This window comes from Equus asinus, chromosome 26 (assembly GCF_041296235.1).
Source record: "Equus asinus isolate D_3611 breed Donkey chromosome 26, EquAss-T2T_v2, whole genome shotgun sequence".
NCBI classification, from domain to species: Eukaryota; Metazoa; Chordata; class Mammalia; order Perissodactyla; family Equidae; genus Equus; species Equus asinus.
Window position 1 is genome coordinate 30,518,812 of NC_091815.1, and position 12,127 is coordinate 30,530,938.

Consider the following 12,127-nt stretch of genomic DNA (forward strand, 5'->3'; position numbering starts at 1 on the left):
TGGGGTGGAGCACCATGCGTGCCAACTGGAACCGGACAGTCTGGTTCCAGCTCTACCGCTGAGCACCTCTGTGCCCTCGGGCAGGTAACTTAACAGCTCTGCTCAGTTTCCACATCTGCTAAGGCAGTGTTGACGGCGGTCACCTACCTCATGGGGTACGGCGAGAGCAAATGAACACATGGAAAGCCTACAACAGCCTGAGTGCTTATGACGATGAATACTACTTTATATTATTCTCTATGGTCTTATTAACTCCATCCTCCCCCGTCATTAGAGTCTAGAAGCGACACTCACCACCCTGACCTCCCATCCAGCAAGGGGTGGCATGTGACTCAATTCTGGCCAATCAGCAGTGAGGGGAGTCTCCTGGGGACTTCTGGGCAAAGGTTTTTCTCCTTGAAGAGCTCCGTCTCATTTCCCTGACCCCAACTCCCCACACACTTCCTCCCTGTGGACACTGCAGTATAAAGGCATGATGCCTGGAGCTCCAGCAGCCTTTTTGAGGCCTCGAGGAAAGTTAGTGCCTGAACACAAAGACGGGAGAGACAGAGAGAGTCCTCAGGTCCCCAATGACATCACCAAGCCACTACACAGCCACCTTTCTCCACCAATAAACATCCTTTTGATTTAAGGTTTGATTAAGATTTATTGGCTGGGTTTCAATTAATCACAGATGAGCACAAACTGATGTGCCTTGTTCCTTCTTTCACAATAAACATATATTACTTTCGTAAATTTCCTAAGTCCCCCCAAAAAAACTTCGGAGGAAAAGTACCCTAATACCCAAAAGTAAAGCAAAATTTGATTCCATTTTAAAAGGAAAAGAGATAAAAATGGCAAGAGACTCAGCACAGAGTTTGGGGTCCACGAGGCCCTCAGGAGAGGGGCGCTGCTGTGGCTGTGTGCTCGGCAAGGCAGGACAGAGGCGGGTGTGGAAGCGGAGAAGAGCTGAGACGAGCGGGGGCTGAGGGAGCTCTGAGGAAATCGCCAGCTGTGTGGAGGCTCAGGGGGCTGAGGTGGGGTCAGATGGGGCCCAGGGAGCCGGAAGAAGCTGGAAGTGGGGCTAAGACCCCAGTTAGGGACAGGGACACATCCTGGGGGCCCAGACACTGGAGTAGGCCTCTAAGGAACTGACTAAGGAGTCTCAAGGAGGGGGGAACCGAGAGGGGTGACAAGGCACTTCTTTAGGGCATAAGATGAACATATCAGAACTTCTGGTTATGTTTATGTTTTGAAGAAGGAGGGGGAGGGGAGGGGAGGGAGAGGAGGAAGAGAAAGAGAAGAGAGGAAGGTGAGGAGGAGGAGGAGGAGGAGGAAGAGAATTAAGCTTTCCCAGCATAAAGAGCTACACCAAGGTCAACTGCGGAGATGGCCTTGAGTGCCTCAGCCGGCAGGTGCCACGGTCCCCAGGGCACTGGACCAAATGCAGAAAGGCTGGCGCGGGCGCCCTCTCCTGTCCACTCAGTGTATTGCAGCCGGGGAAACACGGACAGAATCAGGCTGCAAATCTACCAGACGCACCCAGGGGCCGCTTCACACGACTCCCGCTCAGGAACCACCGACTGAAGGTTTAACATGCCAGCAGCAGCCAGTTCCAACAAACGCCACTGCATCCGAAGGGTGGGACGGAAAAAGAGCAGCGGGATTACACGCGGCCCACCGTGCACTGCTCTCATTTGGATCTGAGTGCCTTGGTTAGGTCCCTGGCAGCTGAGACAGCCGAACACAAAGCACGTCAAAACTGGACTCTCCCAGAGCCTCACACCAAGAGTTTCCAAACGCACTGAACACTGTCCGCTACAAAAACATTTTTAGTGAGAGCAATGATATTTGGGGGGCCATGAATACATAAGATAAAATTTGATTTTTAAAATATTAATTTCATCCCTTCATTTTGGGTCTTCTTATCTGTTTATTTATTGAGGAAGATTAGCCCTGAGCTAACATCTACCAATCCTCCTCTTTTTGCTGAGGAAGACTGGCCCTGAGCTAACATCCATGCCCATCTTCCTCCACTTTATATGTGGGGACAACTGCCACAGCATGGCTTGATGAGCAGTGCCATGTCCACACCTGGGATCCGAACGGACGAAGCCCCAGCCGCCAAAGCAGAGTGCACAAACTTAACTGCTATGCCACTGGGCCAGCCCCTAATTTTTGTGTTTTTAAACACACATAATATACTCACAGTATTATATGTTAGCACTACACACGACTGCTAATAACTATATTTATAGACACACTACACACACATACCTACATACTAGGGAAGGAGGTTCGAAAATATTTCCTTCATAGCAAAGAAGCAGCAGAACCAGCCGGAGGTCACCCGCAGCAGCAGCCTGGCTGTCCTGTAACGTAACTGAGGTGGTGTTCCGGACACTATAAACAGAGTCCAGCGAAGTGATTTTCAAACTCTCGTGCATGCCCGAATCCTCTGGAGAATGTTACAAATCAAACCGTCAGCCCTTCCTTGCCCAGATGGACCCAACCAGGCCCTGCCGTCCTGGGCAGCGACGGGGAGCCCCGCAACGCTCCCTTTTGCCCTTCAGATGGTCCATCTGTCAGGTCAGCTGCCCTCTCGGCAGCTGCGTTTCACCCGGTGTTTGTGTGGTCCTTCTACCGAGCTCGGAACATCACCTGCGTTCGCTCTTTCTCCAAGTTCCATTTGGTTCTATTTCCAGCTTCATGGTAACTTCTGACTGTGTGTCCTCGTGTCTACACATCCCTCGTGTTTTCCCCTTTCCACACGGAAACACAGGTGTTTCAGATGCCCCTCCGATCGATGTTGGCAGGTCCTGCCCGGCCGTGCCCGGCGCCCGCCTCTCTGTGCGGAGGAACCTTCCAGCACGGGCTCCCATCTGCCTGAAGGGATTCTCCGAGGCCCAGGCGGGGAGGGCGGGGGCTCCTCTGGGGAAGGTTTACATTTGTCCTTGTCAGGGGCTCAGGGCCACACAGCCCCGGGTCTGTCCAGGACCTTTCAAAGAGTCTAACTCAAGCCGCAACCCGCAGGAGGGGCAGTCAGTGGCCACAAATGCCCAGAGGCGACTTCTTCTGTCTCCACCTAGATCTAAGGCTGCGTGCCCCAGCGCGGTGGGTTTTTCTAATTCTGTCTTCCCCCAAGGGACCTGTCCCGGGACCTGGTTCTGCACGGGTGGCCCCTGCTTGGCTTTCCCACAGCATGGCCTCCGTCCCTGAGGCCGTGCGAATCTGTCACTGTCCCCAGAGTATCAGGCAGCTTCAGTGCTCACTCCCTGCTTTGGCTCCTGGCTCCTGCTTTCTCCCTGCTCTGCGAGGAGCCCCTCTGCTTCCTTGCAGGTCTCACCGTTCCTCTCAAAGGATGCTTGAAGTATGCGATGCGGAACTGGGGAGTGGGGGCCCTCTCCTCGGCCACACGGCCCTCTGTGTTGGCCTTTCCGCCTGTCCTGACTCGGAGCTCTATCTCCAACCCCAGCCCCTCAGACACAACTGCCCCAGGCTGGTCAGAAACGTTCCCGGGGAAGCCCAGATCCTTCTGGCGATGGTAACCCAGGAGGCTGCCTGAGGAAGGAGGACCAACATCTTCTAGAAGCTGGAAGGACTAGCTGCTTGGCACCGAGAGGGCCCAAGAGTGCACACCGAGAAGGACCCCACTGGAAGGCTCAGCATTAAGATGCTGACAGTGATAAAAATAATAATGGTGGGGGCCGGCCTGGTGGCGCAGCAGTTAAGATTGCAAACTCCACTTTGGGAGCCTGGGGTTCTCCAGTTCGGATTCCGGGTGCAAACTACGCACTGCTCATCAAGCCATGCTGTGGCAGCGTCCCACATATAAAATAGAGGAAGATGGGCACAGATGTTAGCTCAGGGCCCAACTTTAAAAAATAATAATAATAATAATGGCGCCTGACATTTCTCTGCCTTCAACAAGTATTTATACACCACTTACAGGCCCGGCACTGTCTGACGTTTTATGGATATTAAATCACAGAAGCAACATCATAATCCAATTCACAGACAACAAAACTGAGGCTCAGAGAAGTTAAGTAACCTACCCGGGGTCACACAGAAAGTGGCAGAACTGGGATTCATAGGCAGGCAGCCCCACTCCAGAGGCCGGGTTTCAGACCACTCAGCCGCACTGCTGGTCACTGAACCTGGTTCTCAGGGTGTTTGTGCAGAAATCAGACCCTCCCGTCAGACCACGAGGTGAGTGCCACAGATACCGAGGAGGAAGCTGAGGTACAGGAAGGCCCAGCGACTTGCCCAGGACACACACCGAGCAGAGCAGGGAGCTGAGCGCGGGAAGCCTTTGTCCAGAAGCAGAGTGGAGCCTCTGGGCAGTAACACCCACGTGTGGTAAGAAGAGATTCCGCATGTCAGAAGCCAGCACTAAGGACCAGATACCCATGCTCTGAGCCAGGCCTTGGTATCCACTGTCTCCTGCCTCCTCACAAGAAGCCCTGGTGGAGAGTTCTATCATTACCCTCATTTGATACATACAGAAACAGGCTCAGAGAGGTCAAGCTGCTTGCCCAAAGTCACACAGCTAATCAGTGGTGCCAAGAGTCAAACCCAAACATGCCAACTCTGGGGTAGACCACCTTTGGCGACCCTCCATACCATGCCCATGTGGTCCCCTCCCACACTCACCCTGGTCTGAGCCAGAGCTGCTCGGACTGCAGCTTCCACTTTTTCCTCCTGGAGATGTGGCTTTCGAGAGCCCTGAGCGATCCTGTGAGAGATTCAGCTACTCTGCTGGAGGAAGCACGTGGAGAAGCGGTCCTGACACACAGTGAGAGGGGGAGAGGGAACTGGCCATTCCAAGGCCCCAGAAGAGTCCCCGGCCACCCTCTGACCCCAGTCCCATGAGAGACCACTAAGCAAGACCAGCAGAGGAGTCAGCCAGCTGACCCCCGCCAAGCCACAAAACCGTGAGAGCAAAAAAAAAAGGGTGACCACGTTAAGCCACTAAGCTCTGGGCCAGAAGCCATGTAGCAACAGAAAACTGAAACCAACTCCACGGCTTAAAGTCGGGAGAACGGCCACAGAGCTCAGCACTGCTGAGGAAATCAGCCCGGCGACCTGCGCGAATGAACGTGGCACCTCGGTCTCCTACCGCTTCTGGGACAAATGACCACCAACGCAGTGGCCTAAAACCACACAAAGTGACCAGCTTCGGTTCCGAAACGTCTCACTAGGGTCTCACGAGGCTAAGCTCAAGGAGGAGCGCTCCTTCTGGAGGCGCTGGGGGAGAATGCATTTCCTGGCCCCTCTTCCATCTTCAAGGCCAGCAGCACGCATCTTCCAACCCGTCCCTTTTTTGTGTGTCTCTTTCACTTATAAGGACCCTTGTGATGACACAGGGCCCGCCTGGATCATCCAGGATAATCTCCCTGTCCCCAAATCCTTGATTTCATGACATCTCTCAAGTTCCCTTTGTTGGGTAAGGTAATACATTCAACAGGCTCCCGGGACTGGGGTGCGGACATCTCTAGGATGCTGTTATTCGCTAACTGTGAGTGTAAACTAGAAAAACGACCAGTCTACTCCAAGGGAGAAGCACACGGCCCCGGAATCTCCCCGCTGCCCACAGACGGCCCACAGCTGCCCCACAAGCGTCAGCAGTGCCCTTTGCGGGAACCGCCCCACCTGCCTGGCATGGCCAACCTCCTTTTTTTCCTCCCCCAGAAATGGCTGTTGCGAAGGGTCTCTGGCTCCCCAACAGAGCACACCATCAATGATTTATGCTTCTGGCACTGACTGTTCTTTCCTCAGGCAGACACGCCTCCCACTCCAGCCTCTCGGAGGAGGAGATGGCCAGCAGGCTCACCCCGTCGAGTGGCGAGAACCTCAGCCAGAGGCGCTGGATGTGCTGGTTCCCGGGAGGCCTGGCCTGGGCGAACACAAGGCTGCTCCGGGCTTAGGGGATTGGCCTCACACAGGCAGGGCCGCAGCAAAGGGCCGTGAGCGGTGCGAAGCCAGTAACAACGGAGTAACACAAGCGGAGATATTCTAGCCAGTGCACTCCAATGTCCACCAGCATCTCCAGCTCAACCTGGCTCAGACCGAGCTCCTGGTCCTTCCTGTGCAACCCGCCCCTCCTCCAGTCGGCCATGTCATGGCCAGGCCACAGGAAATCCTGCCGGCTCTACCTTCCAAACAAATCGACTGCTTATTCATTACTAAGGGGAACAGGAAAGGTTCTTTCGGTGGCCGCCACCTTAACCCTGCAGTCCAAGTCACCATCACAAACGACAGAAGAAACAGACCTCGGGGCCCCCTGAGGTGACGTCCTCAGCACACCCCATCACGTCTGTGGGGTTCCTGCCAAGGATGCTCACTGTGAATCCAATCAGAGGAAGCGATCAGAAAACTCCAGATGGAGGACACTCTATGGGACAACTGGCTTGGACTCTTCCAAATGTCACTGTCACGACAAACAAGGGCAGGGTTACTGTCCTAGGGCAGGTCAGTAAACATTTCCCGTAAAGGGCCACAGAGTACATATTTTAGATTTGAGGGCCACACACACCCAGCTCTGCAGCCGCAGACAATGTGCAAACAAATGGGTGTGGCTGTGTTCCAATAAAACTTTATTTACAAAGACAGGCAGCGGGCCGGATAGCAGAGCACTGTTGGAGATTAAAGGGTACCAAAGAGGCATGATAACCAAGGAGGTGGTGCATGATCCCGGACCGGATCCTCGATTAAAAATAATCATAATAATAAATAGTAAAAAAAGGGGCTGGCCCAGTGGCGTAGTGGTTAAGTCCACGGGCTCCCCTTCAGTGGCCCGGGGTTCACGGGTTCGGATCCTGGTGCGGACCTAGCACCGTTCTTCAAGCCGTGCTTGGCAGCATCCCACATAAAATAGAGGAGGACTGGCACAGATGTGAGCTCAGGGCCAATCTTCCTCAAGCAAAAAGAGGAAGACTGGCAACAGATGTTAAATCAGGGCCAATCTTCCTCACACACACACACAAACTAAAACAGGAAAAAGGACATTTTGGGGACAATTGGAGAAATCAGAATATGAGCTATATATTAAACCACAAAATTATCAATATTATTGTTATCAATGTTAAATTTCTCCAGTGCGATATTGCTACAGTGTTGTATAGAATGTCTTTGTTCTTAGGAGGGATAGGCTGAAATATTTAGGAGTGAAGTGTCATGTTCAAAACTTATTTTCAAATGGTTCAAGAAAAAAAGTGTGTGTACACACATACATCTACGAGAACGAAGACAAAGCAAGTTTGTTGCAGGCTAATAAATGATGACCCAGGTGGTAAAGCGCTGTTTGTTAAACATGCCCAGCACACTCTCACCTCAGGGCCTTTGCACATGCAGAATTTTGGGGATAGAATGCTCTTCTGCCAGATACCTGGGGAAGAGCATTCTGCAGAAAGAGAGGAGGGTACTGCTTGCTCCCCCCTCTCCTCAGTGGGGTCACCCTGATAACCCTATCAAAACTTACAACCTGGGGGCCTGCCCTGTGGCCGAGTGGTTGAGTTTGCATGCTCCGCTTCAGCAGCCTGGGGTTTGCCAGTTCAGATCCAGGGCACAGACCTAGCACTGCTCACCAAGCCATGCTGAGACGGCATCCCACATAGAAGAACTAAAATGACCTACAACTAGAACATACAACTATGCACTGGGGCTTTGGGGAGAAAAAAAAAAAGAGGAAGATTGGCAACAGATGTTAGCTCAGAGCCAATCTTCCTCACCAAAAAAAAAAAAAGAGGGGAAGAGGGAGAAATCCTTAAGTGATAAATATCAGTGTGCTCTGTCTGTATCCTTTCAAGTGTATCAATCAGAGAGCTTGTGTTCCCTGGGTTGAAAACAAAACCCTTACAACCTGCCTCCAAATACTCCTCCTTCTGCACCCCTGATGTTTTCTCTGGAGCAGTTATTGTTAGCTAGTATGCCTCATATCTTAACTATTTATTTTCTTAATAGTCTGACTTCCCCCTCAAGAATGTAAGGTCCCTGAGGACAAGATTTTTTGCTTTTTCTCCTCTGCTGTATCCACAGCATCTACACAACAGCCCCATGTTAGCGCCAAGCACTGACAACATTTTATATCCATTTACTCCTCACAAAACCACGGTGAGTAGTGTTCATGGTGTAAATGCATATACAGTATAATGGGCATAACAACAGTAGCTACCTCATAATGATTTGTGCGGTCTTAATGCTAGAAGGCCTAGGAAGCGCCTAGCCTGGCACAGAGTGAGCATCCATTAAATGCTGCAATTATACAACACGCACTACACAGAAGAGGACAGTAAAGCTCGGAGGCCACTTGATGGGACCTGCCCCAAGCCGCCCGGCTAAGAAGGGGTGGGGCCGGATGGGAGCCGACCGAGTGTGACTCAAGAAACCACTTTCTAATGCACAAGGCTATGACCTATCACCATGTTTGGGAGAAAGGCTGCAGCTCTGGGAATCCAGACTGCAGGGTTGAAGTCCCCCGTCTGGCACAAACTCCGTGGGACCTCAGCCACTCACTTCTGCTCTCAAGGGCTCCGTTTCCTCTTCTATCAACTGGGGGAAGTCATTTCTCCTCCCTGTGACCTTGGCACATGCTCCTCTGTCTCCCCCAACATCACCCCTGTCCCCGTGTCATCTGGTGAGGTTGTCCTCACCCTTCAGGTTCCAGCTCAGGGGTCTCCTCTGCCAAGAAGCCCTCCCTGAACCCCATGCCAGGTCAGGCGTCCAGTGGGCTCCCCCATCCCAGCTCTGCCCACGCTGGGTGGTCACTCTCGCAGGATGGCTCTGTCCCCACTGGACTGAGAGTTCCTTGAGGGCTCTCAGCTTGGTCCCTGTTGTTTCACCAGCACTGCCCGGCACGAGGCCGGGCACAGAACACATGCTCAGAAAATACTAACTAAACGAAGCAATGGATGGATGGATGGATGAATGAATGGTGGTTCCCGACCCAGCAAATTACGTTAAATTTCCTTACTCCATGCTCCCATAGGCCGATCGCACCTACCTCGTCTTGTAAAGTAGCTCCTATTTTGAGCGTTTACTATGCCCTTTAGATCTCAGCTCGGGCTGCCCCCGTCTAGACAGCCCTCCGGACCCCACGCCCCCGGGTCAGGCTCTGAGTCCCAGCGTTCCCACCACCCTGACCACTCCGGGTTAACAGGACGGGTCGAGTGTGTCTCCCGGTGCCCAGCAAGGAGCCGGCACGGTCCGTCTACTGAATGAGTGGACCAACAACCACGTGTAAGACGGGTGAACGTCCCAGGCCACGCCCCCAGACCCCAGACCCCAGACCCCAGACCCCGGCCCCGAGCCACGCCCCTAGCCCAGGCCTATTTCCCAGACTAACACTGGGGCAAACCGATGTCCTAAACGGATAATATATCAACACCTCTCACTCCTCGGGAAGGGAGGGAAACTGAAGCACGGAGTGGAGTTTTGGAAGCCAAGTCGCCTAAGGACGGCCTAGCAAATGACCCCGTCCGCTGTCTCCTCGGCCCCGCCCCTAGCTCCTCCCAGTCCTGGAATTCCCCGCCCAGATTACTCCTGTCCCCCACACTATTGGCTCGCCTAGACGTCAGTCTCCAGGAGTTCTCTTTTCCTACTGGCTGATATTCCCAACTCGAGCGCTGGCGCCCTACCCCACGCCGGTTCTTACTATTGGGCTGCCCGCATGCCCTTCTCCCAGGAACCCTTCCTATTGGCTGCAGCACTTTGCCGGTTCGGGCTGTGATTGGTCGTGCACAGAAGTCCATCCCCTGAGCAACCACCTGAAAGGGGTTGGAGAATGGAAAGGTTGGAGGGACGTGGGGTCAGACTCACGCTGAGCCGGCGGGAGGCAGATATAGGTCTTGAAGAACTCGCTTCGGCGGGCGGCCTCCTTAATGCGGTTGGCAAGCGGCTTGCTGACCTGCCGGATGCCCAGGTACAGCAGCTTCGCCATAGGGAACGCGCCCACCACCATCTTGGCGGCCGCAAGGGGCACGCGCAACCTTGCTCACTGGGCGGGGCACCTCCGCGCTCTCCCTCCTCCCCCGCCCCCTCGTCGCCGTGCGTGCGTGTGTACGTGCGTACGCTTGGGGCGGGGAGCGGCAGGGGCGCTTCCTGACGTCACCGCGTCGACGCTGACGCCCCAACGTCCGTTCGCTGAATATGCAAATATGCGGCGGAAGTGAGGCGGTCGGGGGGCGGTGCCGTTAAACGGCTGCTCGCGGGAGCGTTGATGGGTTCCCACGCCCGCTTCGGTTGATGTCACCGCGTTCCTTCGTGACGTCACGTACTTAGGTGGCTTCTCCGCCCAAAGGAGGCTCTTAAAATTAGCCCTGATTAGGGCTAACGAGTCCCAAATACACCTCCCCCCGCAGGTTAGAGAAGAAACTGGCCTTGTATCCTACAGACCTGGGTTGGAATCCCAGCTCCGCCCTTTACTTGCTGTGTGCTATTAGGCGAGTGACTTAACCTCTCTGGGCATCAGCATTCCCGTCTCCAAAATGGGAATCCTCACAGCCCTCCCCTTATGGAGTTGTTAGGAGGCTTGCCTGGGAATCTTGTACATAAAAACAGAGTGATCGAACTATGCCAAGTGCTTCGAATGGCGCCAGTCACGTGGTAAGCGCGCAATAAACAGCCCTTAATACTCTCCAGATCTTAGTGTTATTATTGCTGCCTCCGGCGTGAGAGCGCACGTCCTCTGCAGAGGCAGCTGACACCCCGAGGCCCGGAGGTGGGGCCGGGGGCTGACGCGAGTTCCCGCAGCCCGCAGAGGGGCTGATGCGACCGGGCCGGTTCTCAGGCGGCCCCACTTCCTCCCCTGGGGGCGAGGGTCCCTAGAGAGCCGGCTCGGGGAGGAGTTTAAGGATTCGTCCCAGACTGCCCTCCCTCCCCCGTCACCCGGCGGGGAGCAAGATCACGTAAACAAGGTCAGGGGCTGGCGGGGAGGAATTCCTGGACGGCGGAGTGGGAGGCAGAGGGAGAGGGAAGATGGGAGCCCCAGAGTGATGTGGAGCAGGGACCAGACGCCAGGACGCCTCCCTCGGCCCCCACTCTCACTCCCTGAGCATCCTCTGCCGCCTCCCCGGCCCTGGGGCACCTGCCTGTCTCCATCTGTGATGAGGACCATACTGGCAGGCGGGAACCCACATCTTCTAAATTCCCAAGGATGCTCGGATTCCGTAAAAACAACCCGTCCCCAGGACCCCAACTGAACCGAAGGGGTGAGGGAGCTCGGGGCCTCTTCAAGGTCCATCGTCCGCCTGGGACCAACCCCTCTCCCCATTGTGCAGACTGGCCCACTGAGGCCAGAGGATGAAAAGGATTTACAGAGTTCCAGGGGTGACCGGGACGGAGCGGAGGCTGGGGTTCCTGGAGTCCCAGCTCCGAGTCTTCTCCCTCCGACCCCTGGAGGTCTTAGCCCGGGCCCCCCGGGACCCACTGGGGTGCTGAGGTGCCCTGTCATCGGCTCAGGAAACTTCCACACTCGGACGTGACTTTTTCGCTGTATCGTTCATGGCCGTCTCCTCAGCCCCTAGAACAGTGCCCGGCGCACAGTAGGTGCGCAATAAATACCTATTGCACGAATGGGAAGGAGCATTTGGTGGAGGGGTGGTGTGCAGGCTGTCATCTGAGTCTCCGAGGGGGCTGTGTTCAGAAAGGATCTGGCCCCCTACGTCTCCATCCCAGTGGCATCACGGCGATGGGACAGGGTGGGAAAATGACTAGCCCCCCTGGATCCCAGGCCCCCCTCCTGTCTCTCCCCCCAACACCAAAGCCCCAACTTCCCGCATCTCAGTAACCCCCCCTCCCGCAAAACCATTTTCCCGATTAAGTTAATTTTTTTCTCATTCCCCCTCCTCCCTCCTCTCCGTTTCTCTGAAAAGGGTTTCCGGAACCTCTCCTGGGGCAGGGGTGTGTGTGTGTAGGGGACCTTCACTTCTCATCGGGAGCTTGCAGCCTGATACCCCTGGGAAAGAAGGGGAGGGCGGGCACACTATCAGCCAGGACAGGCAGCCTTGGCCACTCTGGGGCGTGGGAACAGAGGCAGAGACAGGGAGGGGAGAGGGAGCTCAGGATGGCCCCAGCGCTGACTCACTGGCTGTGTGACCCTAGGCTGGTCACTTGACCTCTCTGGTGACCGCCCTGGACTAGGGCCTGGGAT

General features: G+C 54.8%; 1 protein-coding gene across 2 annotated transcripts in view; it reads right to left on the reverse strand.

The window, feature by feature from the left end:
• The window catches only part of OPA3 (outer mitochondrial membrane lipid metabolism regulator OPA3), a 90,390-nt gene extending 80,320 nt beyond the window's left edge, over positions 1 to 10,070 (reverse strand). Inside the window, exon 1 of one of the 2 annotated variants that reach the window (XM_014860937.3) lies at positions 9,796 to 10,070. In XM_014860937.3, the coding sequence (XP_014716423.2) occupies positions 9,796 to 9,937 (142 nt within the window). In that variant the 5' untranslated portion in view covers positions 9,938 to 10,070. The remainder of the gene's footprint in view (positions 1 to 9,795) is intronic. The other variant, XM_014860936.3, reaches the window with a different exon arrangement.
• Between the last annotated feature and the right edge of the window lie 2,057 nt (positions 10,071 to 12,127).